Source organism: Octopus bimaculoides, chromosome 8, assembly GCF_046866305.1.
Source record: "Octopus bimaculoides isolate indiv1 chromosome 8, ASM4686630v1, whole genome shotgun sequence".
In the NCBI taxonomy this organism is placed as follows: Eukaryota; Metazoa; Mollusca; class Cephalopoda; order Octopoda; family Octopodidae; genus Octopus; species Octopus bimaculoides.
This window is the reverse complement of record NC_142935.1, coordinates 94,142,945-94,168,623: the sequence shown is the minus strand read 5'-3', so window position 1 is coordinate 94,168,623 and position 25,679 is coordinate 94,142,945. Positions and strand designations below refer to the sequence as shown.

At 37.2% G+C, this 25,679-nt stretch overlaps 1 protein-coding gene across 4 annotated transcripts in view; it reads right to left on the bottom strand.

Annotated features, from left to right (window-relative positions):
- LOC106878548 (TLC domain-containing protein 4-B) overlaps positions 1–25,679 on the bottom strand; it is an 86,972-nt gene that overhangs the window by 40,220 nt on the left and 21,073 nt on the right. For all 4 annotated transcript variants that reach the window (XM_089356807.1, XM_089356808.1, XM_014927793.3 and 1 more), the window contains one exon: positions 3,662–3,877. In XM_089356807.1, coding sequence (XP_089212933.1) covers positions 3,662–3,825 — 164 coding nt within the window. In that variant the 5' untranslated portion in view covers positions 3,826–3,877. The remainder of the gene's footprint in view (positions 1–3,661; positions 3,878–25,679) is intronic.

Sequence of the window (25,679 nt, the reverse complement as noted above, 5' to 3'; positions counted from 1 at the left end):
TGTATGAGTAGAATTCTACAAATGTGTGAAGAAAGTAATACATTAGAAGCAAATCAAAATATTGTCCGAAAATAAACTCAAAATTGTGCAACCCAACCTAGTTGTTGAGGTTATTTTAGTTGTAAAAAAAGAGTTGTTGAGTCAAAAACATAGTTTATTTGGTAGATAGATGATAAGCAGCTTTCTTTATTATAATATGCATGTGACTAATTTGGAGAAACATTACTTTGATTATTCACACATCGTCACTCTCGTAATGCAACACTTTGTAATTTTGGTTCAAATTGAAAGTCTGAAACTATTTTCATTTTCTAATGAAACTTGGTCATTATAGAGAAGTGTATTTGAAATAACTATAGCTGGTTATTGAGATAACGTAGAAAATATGTAAATGAAAATAAAGTTTATTTGACATGTGTTATTGATTTGATTGTTCTGGAAGGCAGCGAGCTGACAGAATCGTTAGCATGACGAGCAAAATGCTTGAGCAGTATTTCACCTGTTCAAATGCCGCCAGGGTCAACTTTGCCTTTCATCCTTTCGCAGTTGATAGATTAAGTACTAGTGAGACATTGGGGTCGATGTAATCAACTGGTCTCCTTCCCCCAAATTTCAGTATGTAGTAGAAAGGATTTGATTGTACTGGTCTTAACATCAGTTGGTAAGAATAGAAGTCATTTGATGACACCCTTTTGTTTGTAATTTGCTATCTTGTTGCAGGTTCAATCCGAGGAATATTGAAATAATATCCATCTTGTCCATTCCACAGAATAAGATTATACTGGAGAGCATCATAAGAGGGATGAGTCTGTGAAACATGTTTAAGATTTGAAAATTACTATTTTTAAATCTCACAACAAGAGATATTCAGCAACAGTACTTTGGAGTAAAGATTGTTATCTCGAACACAAATGAGAATATCATGATTTTCATGGGGATCACCAACCATAAGGATGGCTACTTCATTAGATGTGGGCTCATTAAAACAGTGTAAAATGTTCTTTACTATAATTTACTATAGACGTAATGAATGCAGAAACACACACACACATTCATAGAATTGATAATATTGAAAACAGCAAAATGTACACACATGAAGTTCAAGCGAAATGAAATGTAGTCAATATAGGTGCAAAACATACTTTCTGTAACATAGTTATGCTATAAAAAAATGGAAAGTCACGAATCTAGCAAAAGTTACTATGCATTACCAATGTAAGAAAGTACAGAAAGTAAATGGTTATTTGTAACATGTACTAAATGTTATAAAATTCACGATTGAATGAATGTAACGGTGAAGAAAATGGAAGTCCAAGAAAATTCAGAAGGCATAATTCAATTTTACATACAAAAATAATTTATTTGACAATTTTGAAACGAATGCTGAACAAAGTGAATAAAAAGGAAGATGCTGTTTTTGAACTGTGTAACATTATAGGCTGTAGAATAAATACTGAGTAACGCAGTAAAAAGGTTGTGCGACGTTGATACTCACAGTGATGAAGAATACAAGGACTGTTAAAAAAACATTATCTTGAAACTGGTTAAAAGGAGTGGAATAACATTTCTGTGATTATACTGAAAGAGCCGCAGTGGCTTTCTGCTTCGCCAAGTTTCTGAATTTGTTATAATAACCAGAATAATATTTTTTTTCAGATATATTTGCGAGTATTGTGAGTGGTGTTAAATCAGCCAAATCTTCATGTTGGTAGTACTTGAAAGTGAACGTTGTTGTTTGTTTGAAGTCCAGGCTGCAAGTAAACTTTCAATATCTGCGCATTTCATTGTTGGGGGTAGGGGAAGGGAAGTTACATACATGAACTAAGAGACACACATGTGAAGCCTATCTCTGTTCCTGTGTGTGTCTTTAGATGCATATGTGTGTATCAGTCATCACAAAAATGTATGTAAACTGACAGACACATACACTGTCACACACATATACTTGTCAGTCATCGGCCTAATGTAGGTAATGAACGTGCAAACACACGCATATAGAAGATGTGATGTCATCGTCATTGTGGTGGTGATATAAAATGTGGATAGGTGAGTAAAAGAAAAATGAAATTTTTGTGATGCAAATATGTGAATGAAAATATAGTTTAGTTGGTAGCCAAAAGCTTACTGAATCTTTTGACTCCCCTTACGTGAAAATCAGCAACTTGGTTTTGGAATGCATAAGGAACATACACACGCATGCACACACACACACAAACTCTCTTTTATAGTTATAAATATATACACACATACAAACACACAATAAGAAACACAACCGCAAATGGCTGTATTCATTCTTCAAAATACATGATCATTACTTGATGCAACTGGGGTTGTGCTGGTGTTTTATCATTCACTAGTGTGGTTGAATGTGAAAAAATCTAAATTTCTATGAAATTTCAACATATTCTGGTATGGCCATAACTTTATTGTCATGGGTAGATTTAATCCAGGAAAATTCTAGTCATCCTATTTAATTCTAGTTTATGAAGCTCCTGGCTGTACATTGTACTAAAGACCATCAATTTGCAGGAACATAATATGCACCAGATAGAGACACACACACACACACGCGCTATTTAATCTGATTGTGGTGAAGAGGAAATGCCATGTTGTGTTTTATGTCTTTTCCCAAGGATATTGGTGACATATGCAAAATGGTCTTTGAACTAAAATTATTGAAACTAGGTCAAGATAACAATTTTCTTCTTGCTCTATGTAATTCATTACCTCTGCTCTACAATACCCCTTACCTTACCATTTCTGTACAGTACTCCTTATTACTACCCAAAAATACTCCTTTCCTTTGCTTCACAGTACTACTTACTTTTGCTGTATAGTACTCAGCATCTCTGCCCTACAATACACCTTACCTTACTATTTCTGTACTTCTTCCTTCTGCTCAACATTACACCTTATATTTGCTGTACGGTACTCCATACAACCACTTAAAACTACTCCTTACCCCTTGTGCTACAGGAGTCCTTCCCTCTGTTCTACAATATTCCTTATCTTTGCTGTACAGTATTTCTTATCCTTTGCTCTACAGCACACCTCATACTCTACTCTACAATACTCCTTACAGGAACACCAGTGCTCATAAGAAATGTTTCCTTGAGCCAAGAGGGGAACCTTTTAATTATCACCCAACCTGCAAGAAATAGTAGTCAAGATCCCTCAAACTACACCATAAAATCTTAGAAAAAAAGGATAGGTTTCATTAGGAAGTTATGGATACACTGTCTAAACATATGAAGGGTTTTCATGACTAATTCTTTTGATCAGGTATGAGTAATCTTTTACAAGAAGCAGGATGCATGAGACATGGCTCATTAACTGGCAGGCCATACTACTTAAAAATACAAGGTAATTTCTCATTAGGCATGCCATTCAGAAAATCCCATGGGCTGCAGATTGGTCATAACTGCTTTTGACCAAATGTAGCTTGGTCAGAACTGATCTGAGCTTAAACATCACCCCTCCACACACACACACACACACACACACCATCACCACCAGTGACAATTTGACAATGGTGATGATGATGACAAGATTAGCAACTGGTAATCATCATTCAGACAGTCAAACAGATGAAAAGGTGGACAGTGATATGTAAGTGAATCTATAAGACAGGTAGAAATCAAATCAAATCAAATCTTCTTACCTTGTGTTCCAGTTAATCTGTTGTTTTTCCGTAAGGGTCTTGTATTTTGGGCACAGCCAGCAGGATATCCAGGGACTGACATATTCATAAAGAAACATAAACGCAAGAAAGCTCACCACAGTCAGTGACATGTAAGAATTATCCAGAACTCCAGTTTCGGACATCTTGTTGCCAGTGATGACAGCGGCACAGATTGTCCACTCAAGAAAACAACATCTGGAAAGAGAGAAAGAGAGAAAAAGAGGCAAAATGAAAGAAGGATGAAGTGAATGTGTGATAGAAAAAGGTGATATTGAGAGATTACTAGAGAAGTAGGGTACTGTTTATGCGAAAGGAAAGACATTCAGAGGAAGGAGTTCGTACATGAAGTGAATGAGTAGGAGATGACTACATGTGTTATAGTGTGGATGTTGTGTATCTACATAGAGTGCTGTCTAAGTGGTTAGTAAATGTGCATGTGTCCACATATATATATATATATATATATATATATATATATATATATATATATAAATACATGCATACATACATATATATATATATATATATATATATATATATATATATATATATATATATATATGTATATATATATATATAATTTATCTATGCAATACAAAAACATTTCACTAAACCCTGGAATTTCTACCTTTGTAAGTAGGCAGCAACATCCTTGGCACTTATGTGAACTTTTGCTACCCTGGTAACTATTTATTTTTTTCTGTGTTATTTGTACACATTGAAAAAATACACACACATTTATCATCATCATCATCAACATCGTTTAACGTCCGCTTTCCATGCTAGCATGAGTTGGACGATTTGACTGAGGACTGGTGAAACCGGATGGCTACACCAGCCTCCAATCTGATTTGGCAGAGTTTCTACAGTTGGATGCCCTTCCTAACGCCAACCACTCAGAGAGTGTAGTGGGTGCTTTTACGTGTCACCTGCACGAAGGCCAGTCAGGCGGTACTGGCAACGGCCACGCTCAAAATGGTGCATTTTATGTGCCACCCGCACAAGAGCCAGTCCAGGGGCACTGGCAACGATCTCGCTCGAAAATCCTACGAAGGCCAGTCAGGCGAATATATATATATATATACACATACAAACACATACATATATATTTATGTATATATGTGTGTGTGTGTGTGTGTGTGTGTGTGTGTGTGTGTATAATTCAGTGAATAATGACAAAGGTTGATATGCATCATCAACACCATCATCATAATTTAATGTCCGCTTTCCATACTGTCATGGGTTAGATAGTTTGAGTGGAACTGGTAGACCAAAGAGCTGTACCAGGTTCCAGTCTAATTTGGCCTGATTTCTATGGTTGGATGCCCTTCCTATGCCAACCACACCAAGAGTGTAGTAGGTGCCTATACTTGTCACTGGCACAGATGCCTTTTGTGTCACTGGCATGGGTATGCAGCATAAAACAAAAAATTGAAGAAAAGCATCACTGAAGTACCTATAGCTGAAATTGGTTTCAGTGTTTGTAATATGCGAGACATTTATTATAATGTATATAAAAAGGAAGGGTGTGGTTAGCAGAAGATAACTGCTTTTATGGTCAGGATATGGAAATTTGATAACTGTTTTATGAAAAATAAAATGTCCTGATAAGTAGATGTGAAATAGGGTTGAGGGTGGTGTTTTTTTCTTCCTTCTAGACTACAAGAAATGAAGGTATACCTTGTCTCCATGTCTGTGTACATAGTTGAAAGTTCTAACAAAATAGCTAAATAAGTGTGAATACAATTACATATATACACAATGTAAATACATATACATATATGTATAAAAATGTAAATACATATACATATATAACTGTGAATACATATACATATGTATATAAATACATCATTAGCATTTAATGTCCATTGTCCATATAAATGTGAATATATATACATATATACACAAATGCTCATCATCATCATTTAATGTCCTTCCAAGCCTGCATGAGTCAAAAAGAATTTGTTGATATTTTTTATGGCCAGGTTCCTTTCCTGTCACCAACCCTCACCTGTTTCCAAGCATATATTTCTCTACGGCTAGACATGTTTTTGCAGAAAAATGGATATGAACAATGCTATTTCTGACATTCATTTACAACTAACATGCGATGTCAAGACAAGGAGACACAAGCACACACACACACGCAATGGGCTTCTTCCAGTTTCCATCTACTAAATTCACTCACAAGGCTTTGGCTGACCCAGACTACAGTAAAAGACATTTGTGCAAGGTATGATGCAGAACCATGCAGTTTGGAAGTAAGCTTAACTACAATGCCATTCCTGCAGCCATTGACACATTCATACCTGAATCTCCATCTCTAATCATTTCGTTAATCCTTTAGCTTTCAGATTACTCCGCCAAATATAATGCTAAATTATTCACATTGTTTTGAATTAATCATATATTATCTCACAGCTTTGAGATTTCAGCGTCAGCAATGTTTATTTTTCAGAATGATATTGTAAAATAGGTGTGAGACGCTAGGTTTGTCCAGTTTGAACACAAAATGGGCAGAATATTTGGGTTAGATAGGGCAGGTTTAAATGCTAAAGGGTTAAAAAAGATTTTATTTCATTATCCCTCCTTTATATTTAGTTTGGAACAATACTTTCAGTTTTATCTTCAGAATATATTGATGGTTAATAAAAGTGTGTTTGCATACTTTGCAGTAAAGCAAAAAGGATCGTGCAAATACGGTTTGTTATGAGATAAAATAATCAATACAGAGTTTAAAAATTATACAACAGTAAAAAAGTCCTGGTAGATTTTGTGATTTCTTTTTTATATGTGTGTTGACTCTTGGTTCCTGTTTTCTGTTTGAGAAGCTTCTCAATTTTCAGCAGAATTTTACATCAAATGGTAGTGCTGTTATCTCTCTCTCTCTCTTTATATATATATATATATATATATATATATATATATATTAGATAGATAGATAGAGTGAGAGAGACGCAGAAGTGTGTCACCATTCAAGGTTCTGCACATGAAGGTGAGCGAATGCAAGCACGCACATATGTGCGTGTGTGTGTGTTGTGTGTGTGTGTGTGCATTTGAGTGAAAATTCATCCACACCTCTGTGTTGTGGGTGTTTATTTTCAAAACCTTTTGGACCAAAAAGATTTGCTTTCTGACAGTGAATCAGGACATAATAAGGCTTTAAGATTTGAAAGATTAAAAATTGACATCCAACTTGGCTATGTAACTACTACTACTACTACTACTACTACTACTACTACTACTACTACTACTCTCATCATCAAGCTAGTACTTGCTTATTTAATTAGCAGGACTATTATCTTAAGGTCTGATGACAATAAGTCTCCTCAAATCTCAAGAATCTTTGTTAGGATTCTTACACAAAATAGAATGGTATTTTGCTGCAGGTCGACAATTCAAGTCTCAATTCTAATATCTTTCAGTCTCTTAGCTAGCATCTTGGGTGCTGTGCAAGTTCACCAATCACCACAGGAATTGTTGTTCTCTTAGTCTTCCACAGTCTCTTCAGCTCTCTAGCTATAATCTAGACATTTCTCAGTTTTTGGGGGTTTTTTTCCAATTTCATTGGTATCATTTCTGTTATCATAGGGAACTGCAAAGTCTATGATCTTACAATGTTTGTTTATCTAGTCTTCTTGTATATCTAGTCTTCTTGCTTCAATAGTATGGTCAGGCTTCATGGGCAAGTCTCATAAGGTCCTGTAATTCTTTTTCTTTGTCACAACCTCAAGTCACACATCCAGCTAACATCCCAATGTACCCTTTTATCTACACAGTCATATCAGCACTACTTTTTCTGTGCTAGCTTTCTGCATTCATTCAAGAGATGATTAATACTTTTGTCTCCATTCCTGCATACATTTGCTATCAAACTTAGTTTTGTTGATCTTTGATTTTAACAGATTTATCCAAATAGCATGTTCCTGAGCAGCTATAATTAACTCTTCAGTCACTCATTTTAAGTTTCTGTCCATCAGCCAGTACCAATATCTTTTACTTTCCTCATTCTCAGTTTGCTGCATAAATTGACCGTGTAATTCCATTTTCTTTCCATCTGCTTATTCTGTTGTTTCTTCTTTCCTTTATGATGATAATGATACCGCTGCCACCACCACCACCACCACTACTATACCAATATTGTTATTATTTATTTCTTTATTACCCACAAGGGGCTAAACATAGAGGGGACAAACAAAGACAGACAAAGGGATTAAGTCAACTACATCGACCACAGTGCATAACTGGTACTTATTTAATCGAGCCCGAAAGAATGAAAGGCAAAGTCAACCTTGGCGGAATCCGAACTCAGAACATAACGGCAGACGAAATACCACTAACCATTTCGTCTGGCATGTTAACGATTCTGCCAGCTCGCCACCCAATATTATTAATATTAAGACTGCGAGCTCGCTGAATTGTTACCATGCTGGGCAAAAGGTTTAGCAGCATTTTGTCCATCTTTACATTCAGCTAAAAAAAGTCTACATTTATTTGATCCATTCACATAAGGTATGGATTTCTCAATTACTTTCCATTTAATCACATGTGGTGTTTTGTTATCTTTCAAAGTCCATGCATAGCTAGTCAACTTAGTAGCTTTACTTTTGTCCTTATGTCGGAAGTAGGCTATGTGATTGGCATAGCAATTTTTAAATGTTTGAGTTATTTCAACATATGGAACTATTAGTAGCACTTTAATACATGTATTGTATCCTTTAAATAATGATATTTATCTCTCACCCGATGGAGTACTTTGTTTTGCTGAATTTTCTATCATGGATCAATACATTATACACACACACACACACACACATATATTGTTGTTGGCACTCTGTCGCTTACGACATCGAGAGTTCCAGTTGATCCGATCAACGGAACAGCCTGCTCGTGAAATTAACGTGCAAGTGGCTGAGCACTCCACAGACACGTGTACCCTTAATGTAGTTCTCGGGGATATTCAATGTGACACAGTGTGACAAGGCTGACCCTTTGAAGTAAGAGAAAGTTGTGGTGAAAGAGTACAGCAGAGTTCGCCACCATCCCCTGCCGGAGCCTCGTGGAGCTTTAGGTGCTTTTGCTCAATAAAGACTCACAATGCCCGGTCTGGGAATCGAAACCGCGATCCTATGACAGCGAGTCCGCTGCCCTAACCACTGGGCCATTATGCCTCCATACATAAATATATATATATATATATATATACACACACACACATGCAGGGTGGGCTGAAAGTCATGCACCAAAACATTTGCCATTTTATTACATTATTATTATTGAGTTGGCAGAATCAGCACATTAGGCAAAATGCTGAGCAGCATTTTTTCTTCTATCTTTACATTCTTAGTTCAAATCCTGCTGATGTTGACTTTCATCCTTTCGGAGTCAACAAAATACACACACACACACACACACATATGTATGTGTGCATATACACAAACACACGCACACATAAAGATATGCAGATCAAGCTAAGCAGGCAAAAGTGTTGTGAGGAACTGCTAATAACACTGTCCTGGTTAGTTCCTTGTGCCTAGAGAGTTCCCCTCTGAGGTACAAGTCTGGGAAAGGTTGATTATGGAAGACCAGTAGTCGCTCATGCCTACCAGCCTTCCCTCTCCATGCCGCCGATGATATTCAAGGGAAAAAGCAAAAGCTGATACAGCTTGGTACCAGTGACTTTGCAACTTATTCCTACAGCTAAGTGAACTGGAGTAATGTGAAATAAAAACACAACACACATCTCAGTCCAGGTATCAAACTCACAACCTCATGATTGTGAGCCCGATGCTCTAACCACTGAGCCATGTGCCTTCACCTAGTTCCTGTCATGAATTTATAAACCTTTTAGTAAATAAACTGACCATATCTGGGCAAAATATTGTACTAATTCTATGTTCAAATTGACTAGATCTGACCACTCAGATTTATCCTGCAATGTCATTCTAAAAAATAAACAATCACATCATCAAAATCTTGAAGCTACAAGATAATTTATGATTAATTGAAAGCGATGTGAACGAACAAGTTTCAAATTTTTAGCACAAAGCCAGAAAGCTCAGGGTAAGTCAATTACAGTGACCCCAGAGCTCAACAGACACTTATTTTATTGACCCTGAAAGGACGAAAGGCAAAGTTAACCTTAGTAGAATTGAAATCAGAATGATGAAAAGCCACTAAGTATTTTACCCAGTGTGCTAATGATTCTACCAGCTCACCGCTTTTGCAATATGAATAAATAAGCATTACATTTGATAGAGTAATCTGGATGCTAAAAGGTTAACTCTGCTAACCATTTAATTAAGTTGATGTTTAACTCTCAAGTTATCCTTGTTTGACCAGGTCTATGAAGAAAGGCATTCCAGTGAAGACCATTTCATCTTATTTGTTTCATGCTCCATTACTCACAATGCACTTCCATGTTTTTCAAAAAGGTAGGGTGTAAGCTATGAAAGTTTGGCTGATATTTCTAATAAACGGAGCAACAACTTGTTTCTTAAAGTAAACATATGTGATAAAGTGATTTACAATTTTTAAAATGTCAACAATGTAACAAAAAAAACAAAAAACAACAAAAAACAAAGTAAAAATACTAAAATCTAAAATTCCATTACTGAACAAAACGTGTGAATGCTTCTCTCTCTCTCTCTCTCTCACACACACTCTCTCTCTTTCGTTATGTGTGTTTTATATGTTTTTTATGTGTGTTTTATATACCGTAAATCCTCGAGTATAGTCCGCCCTTGAGTACAATACGCAGGGGATTTTTAGGGGGCTGTACCTCTGAAAAACCTAGACCTTGTGTATAATACGCACTCCTTCTCTAACTTGAGTCAAGGAGGTCTATATAACGTCCTTGGTTTGTAAACATATTTACGGTAACATCCTTTATTACTATTATTGTATATATAACATAATGCAAACGTGTAGCTTTTTTGTGCACTTTATTTGCAGAAAATAAAGAAATAACAGTAATAACGTCAGTGAAAAATAAATATTAAGTAAATTGCCTTTACATATTTATTGCTATCAGTTACAAAAGCAAAAGCAAAAACATTTATTCAAATCCTTCAAATTCAACGTCACTTTCAGCATCAAATAACTGTTCCATTTGTTCCTCCGTAAACATGTCAGCATCATTGTAGTGTAAATCTCCGTCATCGTCAGATTCATAGTCAACATCAGAAGATTCACTTGCATTTATTTCATCTTTCCATACAATGTCATCCTGAGTACCATCCTGTGCAGATGATATACAACATTTGATAAAACTTTTCACAATAATTTGGGGATCAAGTTCATTACATTCATACACGATCCATTTGCATATCAAAGTCAGGTCGGGAGCGCGAACCCTTCCACCTTTAGTGAACAACTTTTCTCCAGTCGACATCCATTCAGTCCATAAATCACGCAATTTGTTTTTAATTGGTTTGTTAATAGAGACATCTAATGGCTGCAATATGGAGGTCATACTCCTTGGAATGATAGCAACATCTGTTTTGTGATGTTTTTTTAAATGCTTCAGTTTATCTTCACCTCTGTGGCATCTAAAAGCATCTAGTACAAGCAAGCTGTTGTGCTGTTTAATTGCTCCACCAAGACGATTTCCCCATACAGTGTCAATCCAATCTCTAAATAACACATCATCCATCCAGCCGTTTTGTTGATATCTAACAATAATCCTTGTTGGAAATTCCACGTTTTTTGGGTGCTGTTTTACGTTTGAATATTATATAAGGTTTAAGTTTGGTACCGTCAGCCATACAAGCTATCATGATGGTAAAATGGATTTTTTCGTGGCCCATGATTTTAATTGTAATTGACGATGTACCACTGAAATCTATTGTGCTATCTGCAGGCATATCAAAAGTTAATATGTTTGCAAATTGTTTTTGTTACATGTTAATCTGTGTTCTGAATACTTTTATTTTAATAAATGTTGCTTACTGCAAGTTATGGATGATTCTTTTATGACTTCATTTCTTTCAGGCTTAGCTTAAGGTATTTTTGCACCCGACATCACAAAATGCGCCTGAATAAACATCGCCAGACAGCAAATAGAGACTCGGACGTTGCTTAGAAAATATTTTTCATTTTTAACCTCGTATATAGTACGCACTAGGGATTTTGACCATTAAATTTTGGGGAAAAAATACGGATTATACTCGAGGATTTACAGTATATATATATATATATATATATATGTATGTATGTATTTATGTGTAAATATATACACACACACATACACACATAAATACATATATGTATTTATATACATATGTATTTATATATATATATATATATATATATATATATATATATATATATATAAAACACACATACACACACACATATATATGTTGATGGACTCTCCCATTGTTAGATGACGTATGAGGGTTCGACAATTTCTTACCGAACAACGATAAGCATTGAGCACTACTATGTGTTTTCTATATTGAGCATCTTGGAGTGGTAGGCATTAGGAAGGTGGGCATCCAGCTGTAGAAACCATGCCAAATCAGACTACAGTTTGGTACAGCCCTCCTGCTTGCCAGCCCTGGTCAAACCGTCCAACCCATGTCAGTATGGGCAATGGACGTTAAATGATGATGATGATGATGATGATATATATACATGTGCCTGCTGCCATCACATGACCCGCAGCCAGCTTTCTCCCTTTCTCACACTGGTCCCGTAGCTGAACTGTCACAAATTCCCTGTCTCCCCATTCTCTATTCTTTAGGATATCTTCTAAGCGTAACCCACCATTCCTGTTTTCTTGGCCCTAAGGCCGTATTTTACTTGTCTGTTCATCCATGTCCACTATCCTAAATCACATTCTGTGTTATTTTGCTTTGTTTTGTGGGCTCTTGGCCCTGAATTCTCCAGAAAAATTTTTTTTGCGGGCACCACCAATACGGGAAGCCCTTAATCTTAACATTAATGGTGTGAAACTGGGTATTACCAGTTCTATATTTAAGAGGTGAGGAATTATGCACATTATTTACATTTGACGGATATTTGTCCTCATCTTGTTTTAAGAACTATAATAGTTCATGCTTGTTTTTATGTAAACTAACTTTCTATATGCTTTCGGTGCGAATGGTTTTTTATACAGCGCCGATTTTACAATCTTGTAAATAATGGTTTTTTTACATAAGCTTAAAGCTTGTTACGATCAGCACCATATAAAAAAACCCACTTGCATCGAAAGCATATAAAAAGTCTGTTTATATAAAAACAAACACACACTATTATTGTTCTTAAATTTGACAGAAATGGGGAGGCTGATTTGCTGGGTAAAGATAAACTTAGCCGCATTAACAAAGGGATGTGGGTTCGACTCCCACACAGATAGGAAAGTCTTCTTTTTCCTGTCGAGGGCTTATATGCCCCTTTATTAGACTATTTTCCTTAGTCATTTCACGGTGGTCGCCACAAGCTTTAAGCTTATATAAAAATACCATTATTATTATTATTTACAGTATTGTAAACTCAGTGCCATATAAAAAACCATTCACACCAATATATATATATATATATATATATATATATATATATATATATATATATATAGGAGCTGTTCTCTCTCACTCACAAGTGAATATGACCTGGTAGCTTATACCATGTTTCACTAACTGTTTTAGGTGTCAATGTAGCTGTGAGCAGACATAGATACATTCTTTGGACTCCTGCTCATTGACTCAACAAAACCCTAAGAATCGGACTCTGAAGGATGAAATAGCTGGCTGCACCAGCAGATGGTTGGTACTAATTTACAGCTGAATAAGTTGGAGAAAAGTGGAATGAAGCACCTTGCTCCAGGACAATGTATTATCTGGTCCAGGAATTGAACCCACAACCTCATGAAGCTGAGCCCAAGAACCTAGTCAATAGCCCATAAGCTTCACACGTATACATAAATATAGATTCCAAATATATATATGTGTGCAAGTACACGTCCTAAATGTAATCTTTCATTGACAGGTTGTATTCTCTATATTTTACGATTGTATGATCTTAATTTTATGATATATACTGACAAGCAACTGTAGCTAGTCCCATTAGCCGGTCATAACCAAAATATAGCAGGCAAGAACAAAATGTCTAGGACAACTCAGTATGTACCTGCACAGATTGATGCAACATAATAATCAGATGCACAATATCCTACCCATAACGAACAGTTGCAGGATGGGTCGAAAGGATTGTCAAACTGAATAAAGACTAGTGCTAAATCTATCTTTCATTTCCTTCATCAATTATTATATATATTTATATTTACGAAGCTGTAAAATTCTGCCTCAAATAAATTTCCATCAAAAATCATGCTAGCATGGAAAACATTAATTTTAATTGAAGGATTGAACACACACACACACACATCTCACTCTGACTGCCTCTGTCTCTCGATTATACTGAAACTTTCACCTGGTACACAGCCACTTCCTCTCTCAGCTGAGAGGTCACTCTCTCTTGCAAGACACTGGGGCTGGGGTCATGCAAAAAGCATCCAGTACACTCTGTAAGGCAGTTGGCATTAGGAAGGGCATTTAGTCATAGAAACCATGTTAAAGCAGACAATGACAGCCTGGGACAGTTCACTAGCTTGCCGGTTCCTGTCAAACCATCCAACCCATGCTATCTATCTATCTATCTATCTATCTACCTTTTTTTTTCTTAAAGAAAAGCTCTACAGTTGTATTTGTCCCCTCTGTGTGCAGCCCTGTGTGGCTAATAAAAGAAAGTTATCTATCTCTCTATCTCTCTGTATATCTATCTATCTATCTATCTATCTATCTATCTATCTATCTATCTATCTCTGTATATCTATCTATATATCTATCTATCTATGCACACACATGTATATAAATATAGATATGGATATATGAATAGATAGATAGATAGATAGATAGATAGATATACAGATAGATAGATAAATAGATAGACGGATAGATAGACGGATAGATAGATAGATGGATAGATAGATAGATAGATGGATGGATGGATGGATGGATGGATGGATGGATGGATGGATGGATGGATAGATAGATAGGTCAATGAGCCCAGCTGTTGGTCTATTAGCCATGTAACAATAAAGATCAGCCTGATTATACAGGTCGAAAAAGATTACATCAGTGCATGACCTGCAAATGATAATGAGTAATAAATAAACCTTCATGTCATGCATATATTATACTAAGATGTCATCAAGAATGGATGAATGGGAGGATGGCACAATGTTTCTGTGCAAGATGGGAAGCTAGTGAGTTACTGACTGATGAATGTCAACATGATTGCCACTGGAGATCATAAGTTCACAATGTAATCACATTGTTTCTGGTTCAAATCCACTGAGAGGTACCTGGAAGCCAAGTGTTTTCTATCCTAGCATTAGTGCAAACAAATGTCTTATTATGTGAGTGAAAGACTGTCACAGATACATGTGTACGCACATATTTACAATGAAAGAGAAAGGTAGTGTTGGGCTGTGTTGGCAAGTTCTGTATTGTTTAGTAAAATCAGCAAAAGCAGTACAAATGAACTTGCTGAGGGGAGTAGAAAGTTCAAAGTTTCAGATAGAGTTCCTCTTCAAGAAATTAAGGAGAGATAGGAGAGGGTTCACCTCCTCTAAATTAGAAAAAAACTGATTGCAACTGTATATGTGTGAGAGTGTTGTTTGTATACTTACACATATATACACACAAACACACATTATGCATACACAGGAAAGAACACTCAATACATTATGTAAAGTATCTTTTAACTTTTACTAATTTCAGCCATAGGACTAAGGCCATGCTGGGGCACCATCTTGAAGGATTTAGTTGAACAAATTGACCCCAGTATTCATTTTTTTTGTTTTTAAATTCTGTTACTTATTCTATTAGTCTTTTTCGCTAATATGTGAACACAAACAAACCAACACTGGTGGCGGTAAACAAATACAAAGATATATATATATATGGGAGAATTTACGAAAAAAACAACAGACGAAGACAGGTGGTGTAAACAACAAATGGATGTATTAGTTTAACGCTCGGGAATAGAGAAAGTCTTTGACGTTTCGAGCTACGCTCTTCAACTGAAAGAATACGGAGAAAACAAGGAGAAAAACAAGGAGAAAAAAAATATAAATGTAGTGGTCAGCGATCTATCATGGCGAAGACCTCCTTTGGTCATAAATGACCATGGACTGCACCTAGAAAGTTACCCTCTGAAGCACTCCGGGCAAAGTTGTGAATGGAAGACCAGCAGTTGCCCACGTATACATGCCTCCCCTCTCCACGCCACCGATATTATCCAAATGAAAGGCAAAAGCTGAATCACTTGATATCAGTGATGTCGCAACTCATTTCTACAGCTGAGAGAACTGGAGCCACATGAAATAAAGTGTCTTGCTCAAGAACACAACACACAACTTGATCCAGGAATCAAACTCATTAACTCACGATTGTGAGCACAATGCTCTAACTGCTGAGTCATGTGCCTTCACACATACACACACATCTATGCATACACAAAATGGGCTTCCACACAGTTTCCATGTACAAAATCCACTCGCAAAGTATTGGTTGGGCTGAGACTAGAGTAGAGGAAACTTGCCCAAAGTGCTGCAGAGTGGGACTGAACACACAATCACGTAGTTGTAAAGTGAGTTTCTAAATTACACAGCCATTACTCTGAGTTTCATGCAATAAACAAAATACTGAACACTTTAACAAGAACAAACTAATAAATGCTGCATGTGTCAGTAATCTACAGAAGATAAAAGAAGCCTTCTAAATGGTATTTGCCCGGGTCTCTAAGCTGTCCTCACAGCTTTCATGAATTCGTGAATTCCTGTATTATACGTATGTGTGTATGTATGGATAGATAGATAGATAGATAGATAGATAGATAGATAGATAGATAGATAGATAGATAGATAGATAGATAGATAGATAGATAGATGGATAGATAGATAGACACAGACAGGCATACACATGAAACAGTAATACATCTACACACACATATATACATACAAAAAGTCCAACTTTTACACAGACATCAACTTTTATACACACACACACACATTGAGAGGTTTTATAAAGATTAAGAATATTTGTGTAGTGTGTTCTAATTAAGATGTAGAATATGTCAAGAAGCAGTCACACCATGTGGAAAGGCTATTGTTGATTGTTTTGCAGGGAACAAAGTACAGAATATAAACAAAGATAAAACCGAGACCTTTAAAGAAACTGAAGATGTTCCATAGCTAAGTGGTAAATATAATTGGGACAGAGATATAGCTGCGGCAACCATCTGGTTCTGGGCTCAATTTCAGTACATAGCATCTCCACTAATTGTGTGTGTGTGTGTGAATGTATATACAAATAAATGTTAGAAAATTTGTGTTAAGGAAAGTACATTTGCCATTAAAAACACCAACTAAACCAGATTTTGAATACATATTCACAATTTACTAAATCTGGTTATATTTGAATTTTTAAAGACAAACACATATATAAGAAAATATATATACATATATATAAATATAGACATGTGTGTGTGTGTGTGTGTGTGTGCATGTAATCTTTTATTTTTTACTTGTTTCAGTCATTGGACGGCAACCATGAAGGGGGACTGCCTTGAAGGGTTTTAGTCGAGCAAGTCAACTCCAGAACATATTCTTTTTTTAAAGCCTGCTACTTATCCTATCGGTCTCCTTTGCTGAACATCTAAGTTTTGGGGATGTAAACAAACCAACACTGGCCAACAAGAAATGGTGAGGGACAAACACTTCTGCTATCTAGGTGACCAAGTTAGTAGTGGGGGAGGGTGCACTGAAAGTGTAGCTGCTAGAATAAGAATAGCCTGGGCAAAGTTCAGAGAGCTCTTAACTCCGCTGGTGACAAAAGGTCTCTCTCTCAGAGTAAAAGGCAGAATGCATGACGCATGTGTACGAACAGCCATGCTACATGGCAGTGAAGCATAGGCCGTGACTGCTGAGGACATGCATAAGCTCGAAAGGAAAGAAGCCAGTATGCTCCGATGGATGTGTAATGTCAGTGTGCATACTAGACAGAGCGTAAGTACCTTGAGAGAAAAGTTGAACCTAAGAAGCATCAGTTGTGGTGTGCAAGAGAGATGACTGCGCTGGTATGGTCATGTGGTGCAAATGAATGAGGACAGCTGTGTGAAAAAGTGCCACTCCTTAGCAGTTGAGGGAACCTGTGGAAGAGGTAGGCCCAGAAAGACCTGGGATGAGGTGGTGAGGCACGACCTTCGAACATTGGGCCTCACTGAGGCGATGACTTCCGACCGAGACCTTTGGAAATATGCTGTGCGTGAGAAGACCCGGCAAGCCAAGTGAGACCTTCCTTCATTGGACACAAAACTCCACTTGCGAAGACCTGTCGAGGCAAGTGAAATCGGAATCAAAATCGAACTAAATTCGACGACTGGTACCCATGCCAGTACCGCCTGACTGGCCTTCGTGCCGGTGGCACGTAAAAGCACCCACTACACTCTCGGAGTGGTTGGCGTTAGGAAGAGCATCCAGCTGTAGAAATTCTGCCAAATCAGATTGGAGCCTGGTGTTGCCATCTGGTTTCACCAGTCCTCAGTCAAATCGTCCAACCCATGCTAGCATGGAAAGCGGACATTAAACGATGATGATGATATATATATATATATATATATATATATATATATATATATATATATATATATACACACACACACACACATATATATATATATATATATATATGTATATATATATATATATATATATATATATATATATATATATATATATATATATACATACATATATACATATATATGTTGTTAGAAGTAAAGACAGATAGATAAACTGAGTGGGGTGGATAATTATAATCCTGGCTATTTGCCTTATTAGCACATATGCTGGATTGTGACTAGCGTAGTATTCCAAAATCAAAAAGAGATTTGTAAGACCTCAACTGATACTAAAGGGAGCATTACACAGCTCCAAAGTAAGATTCGTTAGGCTTGATATAAGCACTGCAGAGTGAATAATAAAAATAATAATTTAGATGAGGAAAGGATTAGATCAATCATGCCTTCAAATAATGATATCTGAAGCAGTGAAAAGTCTAACGGAATATTATTACAAATTTCCATATATTATGGCATGCATTACATAAGACTGTATGGACTACACAACATTATATGAATTACACAACATTGTATGAGATATGGAACAAATGATATCGTCTATTTACAGAATCAAATGTCAATCTGACTTCTTTCCTTATTCAAATTATTACTTTAATATACATACATACATACATACATATATATATACATACAGGCACAAGTGTGGCTGTGTGGAATGAAGCTTGCTTCCCAACCACATGGTTCCAGGTTCAGTCTCACTGTGTGGCACCTTGGGCAAGTATCTTTTACTATAGCCTTGGGTCGACCAAAGCCTTGTGATTGGATTTGGTTGAGAGAAACTCAAAGAAACCTATTAAATATATGTGTGGAGACGGAAACTGAAGGAAGCCCATTGTATATATATATATATGTGTGTGTGTGTGTGTGTGTGTGTGTGTGTGTGTGTGTGTGTGTGTCTTTGTGTCTGTGCTTCTCCCCACATCACCACTTGACAACTGGTGTTGGCATGCATGCGTCCCCAGAACTTAATAGTTTGGCAAAAGACACTGATAGAAAAAGTATGAAGTTTAAAAAAATAAGCCCTGGGGTCAATTTATTCGACTAAAAACCCTTCAAGACAGTGCTCTAGCATGGCTGCAGTCAAATGACTGAAACAAGTAAAAGGACCAAGTAAAACAATATATATATATATATATATATATATATATATACATACATATAATCACATCATTATTTATGTGATGGTGGAGTAGAATAGTTTAGTGCAAGGCGGTGAGCTGGCAGAAACGTTAGCATGCCGGGTGAAATGCCTACTGGTATTTCGTCTGCCATTACGTTATGAGTTCAATTTCTGCCGAGGTTGACTTTGCCTTTCATCCTTTCGGGGGTCAATAAATTAAGTACCAGTTACGCACTGGGGTCGATGTAATCGACTTAATCTCTTTGTCTGTCCTTGTTTGTCCCCCTCTATGTTTAGCCCTTTGTGGGCAATAAAGAAATAAGAATAGTTTAGTGCACATTACCTCTCTTAATGCATAACAAAAGGAGGTGATAATCACAGTTGTAGTGTTGACGATGATGATGATGATAGCGATGGTAATGATAATGATGATTATGATGGTGATGGGGAAGTTGTGGTGACAGTGATAGTGATGTTGGTGTTGAATCTGATAAATTCCTACTTACCCCTTGCACTGCTAAATTTACTATCTCATTTCATTCATCTGTATCTGTCCCCCCCCCCCACACACACACACAGATGACATCACAAAGCCATGTGAGTGTTTACCAGTATTACATTCAAGTGATAGGTGAAGTACCATCTTATGATGCTCTGATACTATTATCATATGATCACTCACACCATCATATGATGCATCATAACAGCATATGATCTTTCATACAATCATATAATTCATTCATAAATAACTTGTGCTTCCTAATCACATGATTTCAGGTTCATTCCCACTGCATTGTATTCTGGGCTGGTGTCTTCAACACTGACATGTCAAAAGTAAATAGATTATTTTATTCTTTTACTTGTTTCAGTTATTTGACTGGCCATGCTGGAGCCCCGCCTTCAACGGCTCTAAGTTGAATAAATCGATCTGAGGACTTATATCTTAAGCCTAGTACTTATTTCATCGGTCTCTTTTGCCAAATCACTAAGCTATGGGGGACGCAAACACATCAGCACCAGTTGTCAAGCGGTGATGGGGGAGACAAGCTGGCACTCTGTCGCTTACGACGTCGAGGGTTCCAGTTGATCCGATCAACAGAACAGCCTGTGAAATTAACATGTAAGTGGCTGAGCACTCCACAGACACGTGTACCCTTAACGTAGTTCTCGGGGATATTCAGCGTGACACAGTGTGACAAGGCTGACCCTTTGAATTACAGGCACAACAGAAACAGGAAGTAAGAGTGAGAGAAAGTTGTGGTGGAAGAATACAGCAGGGTTCGCCACCACCATCCCCTGCCGGAGCCTTGTGGACTTTTAGGTGTTTTCGCTCAATAAACACTCACAACGCCCGGTCTGGGAATCGAAACCGCGATCTTATGACCGCGAGTCCGCTGCCCTAACCACTGGGCCATTGTGCCTCCACGGGGGGAGACAAACACAGACACAAAGACACACATACATAGATATATATATATACAACAGGTTTCTTTCAGTTTCTGTCTACCAAATCCACCCACAAGACTTTGGTCAGACCAAGGCTATAGTAGAAGACACTTGCCTAAGGTGCCATACAGTGGGACTGAATCCAGAATCATGTGGTTGGGAAGCAAGCTTCTTACCACACAGCCACTCCTGTGCCTACCATCATTTTTGAAAGATTTATTTCTATAAACAAAATAATGTCACTTGATGCATTTAAATACTCAATCTAGTATTCAATGGACATACCATGCGCAGTTTTTAATGATTTCACTCATCTGGGCATCATACTAATGAGCAGAATCTACACAGATAAAACAATATAATGTGTCGCACATATTTACTTTTGAGATGTCTGTCTAAATAGCCCCAGACCAAACAAAGCCTTGTGAGTGAATTTAGTAGATGGAAACTCAAAGAAGCCTGTCATATTTCTTTCTCTCTCTTTTTATATATATGGAGGCATGTTGATGTATGTTGCATCCAAGAGATAAGCTGCAGAGGAGCCTCAGCCAGGTTCCTCACAGGCAAGACACATAAGTATAAAATCTTCTGGGAAGGTAACAATGATGGAGTAGGTGGTGTGGGCATACTTCTTGTAGAGAAATGGGTGAATAAGGTCATAGAGGTTGTCAGAGTGTGCAATAGAGTACTTAAGCTCAGGCTAGTCTTGCAGAATAGTATAGCTACATCTGCCTATGCTCCACAAGTGGGCCTACCAAATGAACAGAAGGACCACTTATATGATATTCTTCTGAAGGCTACCTCAAAGACGAGTGACAATGATCTCATCTTCATGGTTGGGGATTTCAATGAGCATTTTGGACGAAGCTCCTCTATGCTGATGACCTTGCTCTAATAGCTGAATCACTCACTACTTGAACTAGAGAAGTTCCAGGTATGGAAGCAAGGTCTAGAATCAAAGGGCCTTAGAGTTAACTTAGCAAAAACCAAAGTCGTAGTAAGTAGGAAAAGCAGACATGTCACAAATCTCTTCAGGTAGATGGCCCTGCTCAGTCTGTAGAAAAAGTGTAGTTAGAAACTCCATAAGATGCACCCAGTGTAAGCTTTGGACACATTAAAGGTGCAGCAACATCAGAGGAAGGTTAACAGGGAAACTAACTTTTGTATGTGGAAAGTGCACAGGTACAATAAACACTGAAAATGCACAGACAATAGACTCCATCAACTGCCAGGTGGGCAAGCTAGAGGTAGTAGATAGCTTCTGTTATCTAGGTGACCAAGTTAGTAGTGGAGGTGGATGCGCCGAGTGCATAGCTGTGAGAATAAGATTAGGCTGGGCAAAGTTCAGAGAGCTCCTACCCCTGCTGGCAACAAAGGGCCTCTCTCTCAGAGTGAAAGGCAGATTGTTTGATGCCTGTGTGTGAACAGTTATGCTGCATGGCAGTGAAACATGGGCTATAACAGCCAAGGACAAGTGTAGGCTTGAAAGAAATGAAGCCAGTATGCTTCGCTGGATGTGCATTGTGCAATGGACGTTCAATGATGATGATGATTTATATATATACATATATATATATATATACATATATATCTACACACACACACATATATATATAGGTGCAAGCATGACTGTGTGGTAAGAAGCTTGCTTCCCAATCACATGGTTCAGGGTTCAGTCCTACTGAAAGGTTCCTTAGACAAGGGTCTGCAACTTTTATAGCCTCAGGCCAACCAGAGATTTGTGAGTGGATCTGGTAGAAGGAAACTAAAAGAAACTCATTGTGTATATATGTGTTTGTGTCTTTGTGTCAGTGTTTGTCCCCCCCCCCCCCGCTTGACAACTGGTGCTGGTGTGTTTACAACCCTGTAATTTGGTGGTTCAGCAAAGAGACCAATAGAATAAGTACTAGGCTTAAAGAAAAAGAGAAAAAAAATAAGTAGTGGGGTCGATTTAGTTGACTAAAAATTCATCAAGACAGGGCCACAGTATAATTACTGAAACAAGTAAAAGTTAAAAGACATGTATGTACATACAAACACACACATAAATATATATACTTACATATACATACACACACACACACATATATACATACACACACATATATATACATACAGGATGCAATGGGTAAATTGTTGCCATTTTATATTTTTAATTTTGTGCATGCACATTGTTTTGGATTTTGTTAACTACACAGTATAGTAGGGTCAGTCAGGCACTGTCTGTGAGAAAAACAGCACCATGACGTAATTCACTCTGCCAGAAATTCGGAAATGACTTGCTGTACTGCTTGGCATTCCTGTCGAAAGCTCCAATATATAGGCGGGCTAGACCAGTGAAAATTGTACATACCTCGATTATCTGCAGACTATAGTTTCAAAATCAACGTACTGAAGATAAATAGACACTTTTATTTTGAAAGTGTTGATTTTGAAACTATAGTCTGCAGATAATCGAGGTATGTACAATTTTCACTGGTCTAGCCCGCCTGTTTTTGCTCCGCTGAATCCGTATTTGAGAATTTTTTAAGTGAGCTTCTTCTAGCATTTTGACAGACCGGTCACTGGTCAATCTTATATACACAAGTACTATAATCTTTTTAGGATCTCCCAAAACATTTTTTCAAGAACCTTCTGATTCTTTTAATGTGCTAGTTTCCTGGTATTAAATTGATATTAATTAATATTGAATTTTTACCATATTATGTTAATTAACTATATATATATATATACACACACACACACATATATATATATATATATATATATATATATATATATATATATATATATATATATATATATATATATATATAAATGTATGTATGTATGTATGTATGCATGTGTTACTTTCTTCTTGCCTTGACATCACAAGACAGATGCAAGTGAGTGTTGGCATCATGCAAATGATGTCCTTCATTTGCAATCTTATGTGAAATCATGTCTGGTCATAGGGAAACATTACCTCACTTGGAAACAGGTGAGGGCTGGTGACAGGAAAGGTCTCCAGCCATAAACAATCCACCTCAACAAATTTCGTCAACACATTTGAAGATGGGAAAATGGACATTAAACAATGATGATGATGATGATCATCATCATCATTATCATCATAATGTTTGTTCTCCATACTGGGATGGGTTGGACAACACAATCCATTATACTACCAAATGATCCATCATAGTACTTGGTACTATGATGCGTCATGATCCATCATAATATAATCCGTGATACCACATATACAATCTCTCACTTAAAGGAATCTCTATATGGTTACTTGACCGGCCAAAAACAATAGCCAATCTTTCCCTCAGATCACACTTCAACATCTTAGAAGAATACTGTAGACAATGTAGTCCTAGGTTATTGATATGTAAGAAACGATGAGATGGTCATAGCTGAATTGCTTCTGATTATGTTACAGCTTGATGAGGGCTGACAGAGAGTCAAACAAAAACTAAATTGTAGCAATGATGAAGAAGCTTCTAATTAAGTGCTCCACCTGCTAGAAATAGCAGTCAAATCTCCCTTAACTTATACCCTAACATCTAAAAGAAAAAAATGTAGGGTCACATTGAATAATGTAATCCTGGATATGTAATGCCCATGAGGACAAACTGTTCATAACTGGAATGTCATTGATTACAAATTTGCTCAGACAGTGTTGACCTAGGGCTAAACAACATTATACAGCTGAAAGATTCTGTACATTAGGCATATGATTCTATCACAATATCATCTGTGGTCCCTGCTTTGACCAGAATTTGAACCTGCAACAACAACAGATAGAGGATGACTGAATAAGTGACATTTCTGTGATGAGGCAGTGGTGGTGTATGCACTGATGATGTTGGTGATGGTGGTGGCAGTGGTGGTGGTGATGGTAGTGGTGATAGTGGTGATGAAGGTGGAGGTGGTAGTGGTGGGTGATGATGATAGCATATATGGTGATGATGTTGGTGAAGATGGTGGTGATGATGATGGTGTATATGGGGATGACGTTAGTGCTGGTGGTGCATACCACAATAGTAGTGCTGCTGGTGTATACGGTGATGATGTTGGTGATGGTGGTGATGATGTCAGTGATGACAATGATGACAGTGGTGGTGATGGTGTTGTAAGTGCTGTTTAGTGGTCCTACGGATGTTAACATGATGTGGCAGTGGTATGTGGTGGTGTATGATGTGACATGGTCACCAGTGTGTGTGTGTGTGTGTGTAATTGATGATACACACACATACTAAGACACACGTATACACCATTATCATCATCAGCCTGAACAAGTGGTTGGTTTGTTCTCTCTGCTACCTCCAGCTTATGAGAACCGGCACATAACCAGTATGTCAGTTTGTCTGTTCTCCAGTCACACTGACTCACCCCTTTCCTATTCATAAATCTCTTATTTCTTCATCAGTTCGTTAATAACGTTTGTGTGTGTGTGCGTGTGTATGTGTGTGTGCATCTCATTTATCTTTTACTTGTGTTTCACTTGTGAGGCTGCAGTCATGGTGGGGCATCACTGAGCAATTATCAGTTGAATGACTCGACTCCAGTACATTTTTTTTTAAACCTGATACTTATTCTATTGATCTCCTTTGTTGAACCACTAGGTTATGCATGGCACAAACACACCAACACCAGTTGTCAAGTAGTGGTGGTACACACACACACACACACACACACACATGATGGGTTTCTTTGAGTTTCCATTTACCAAATTCA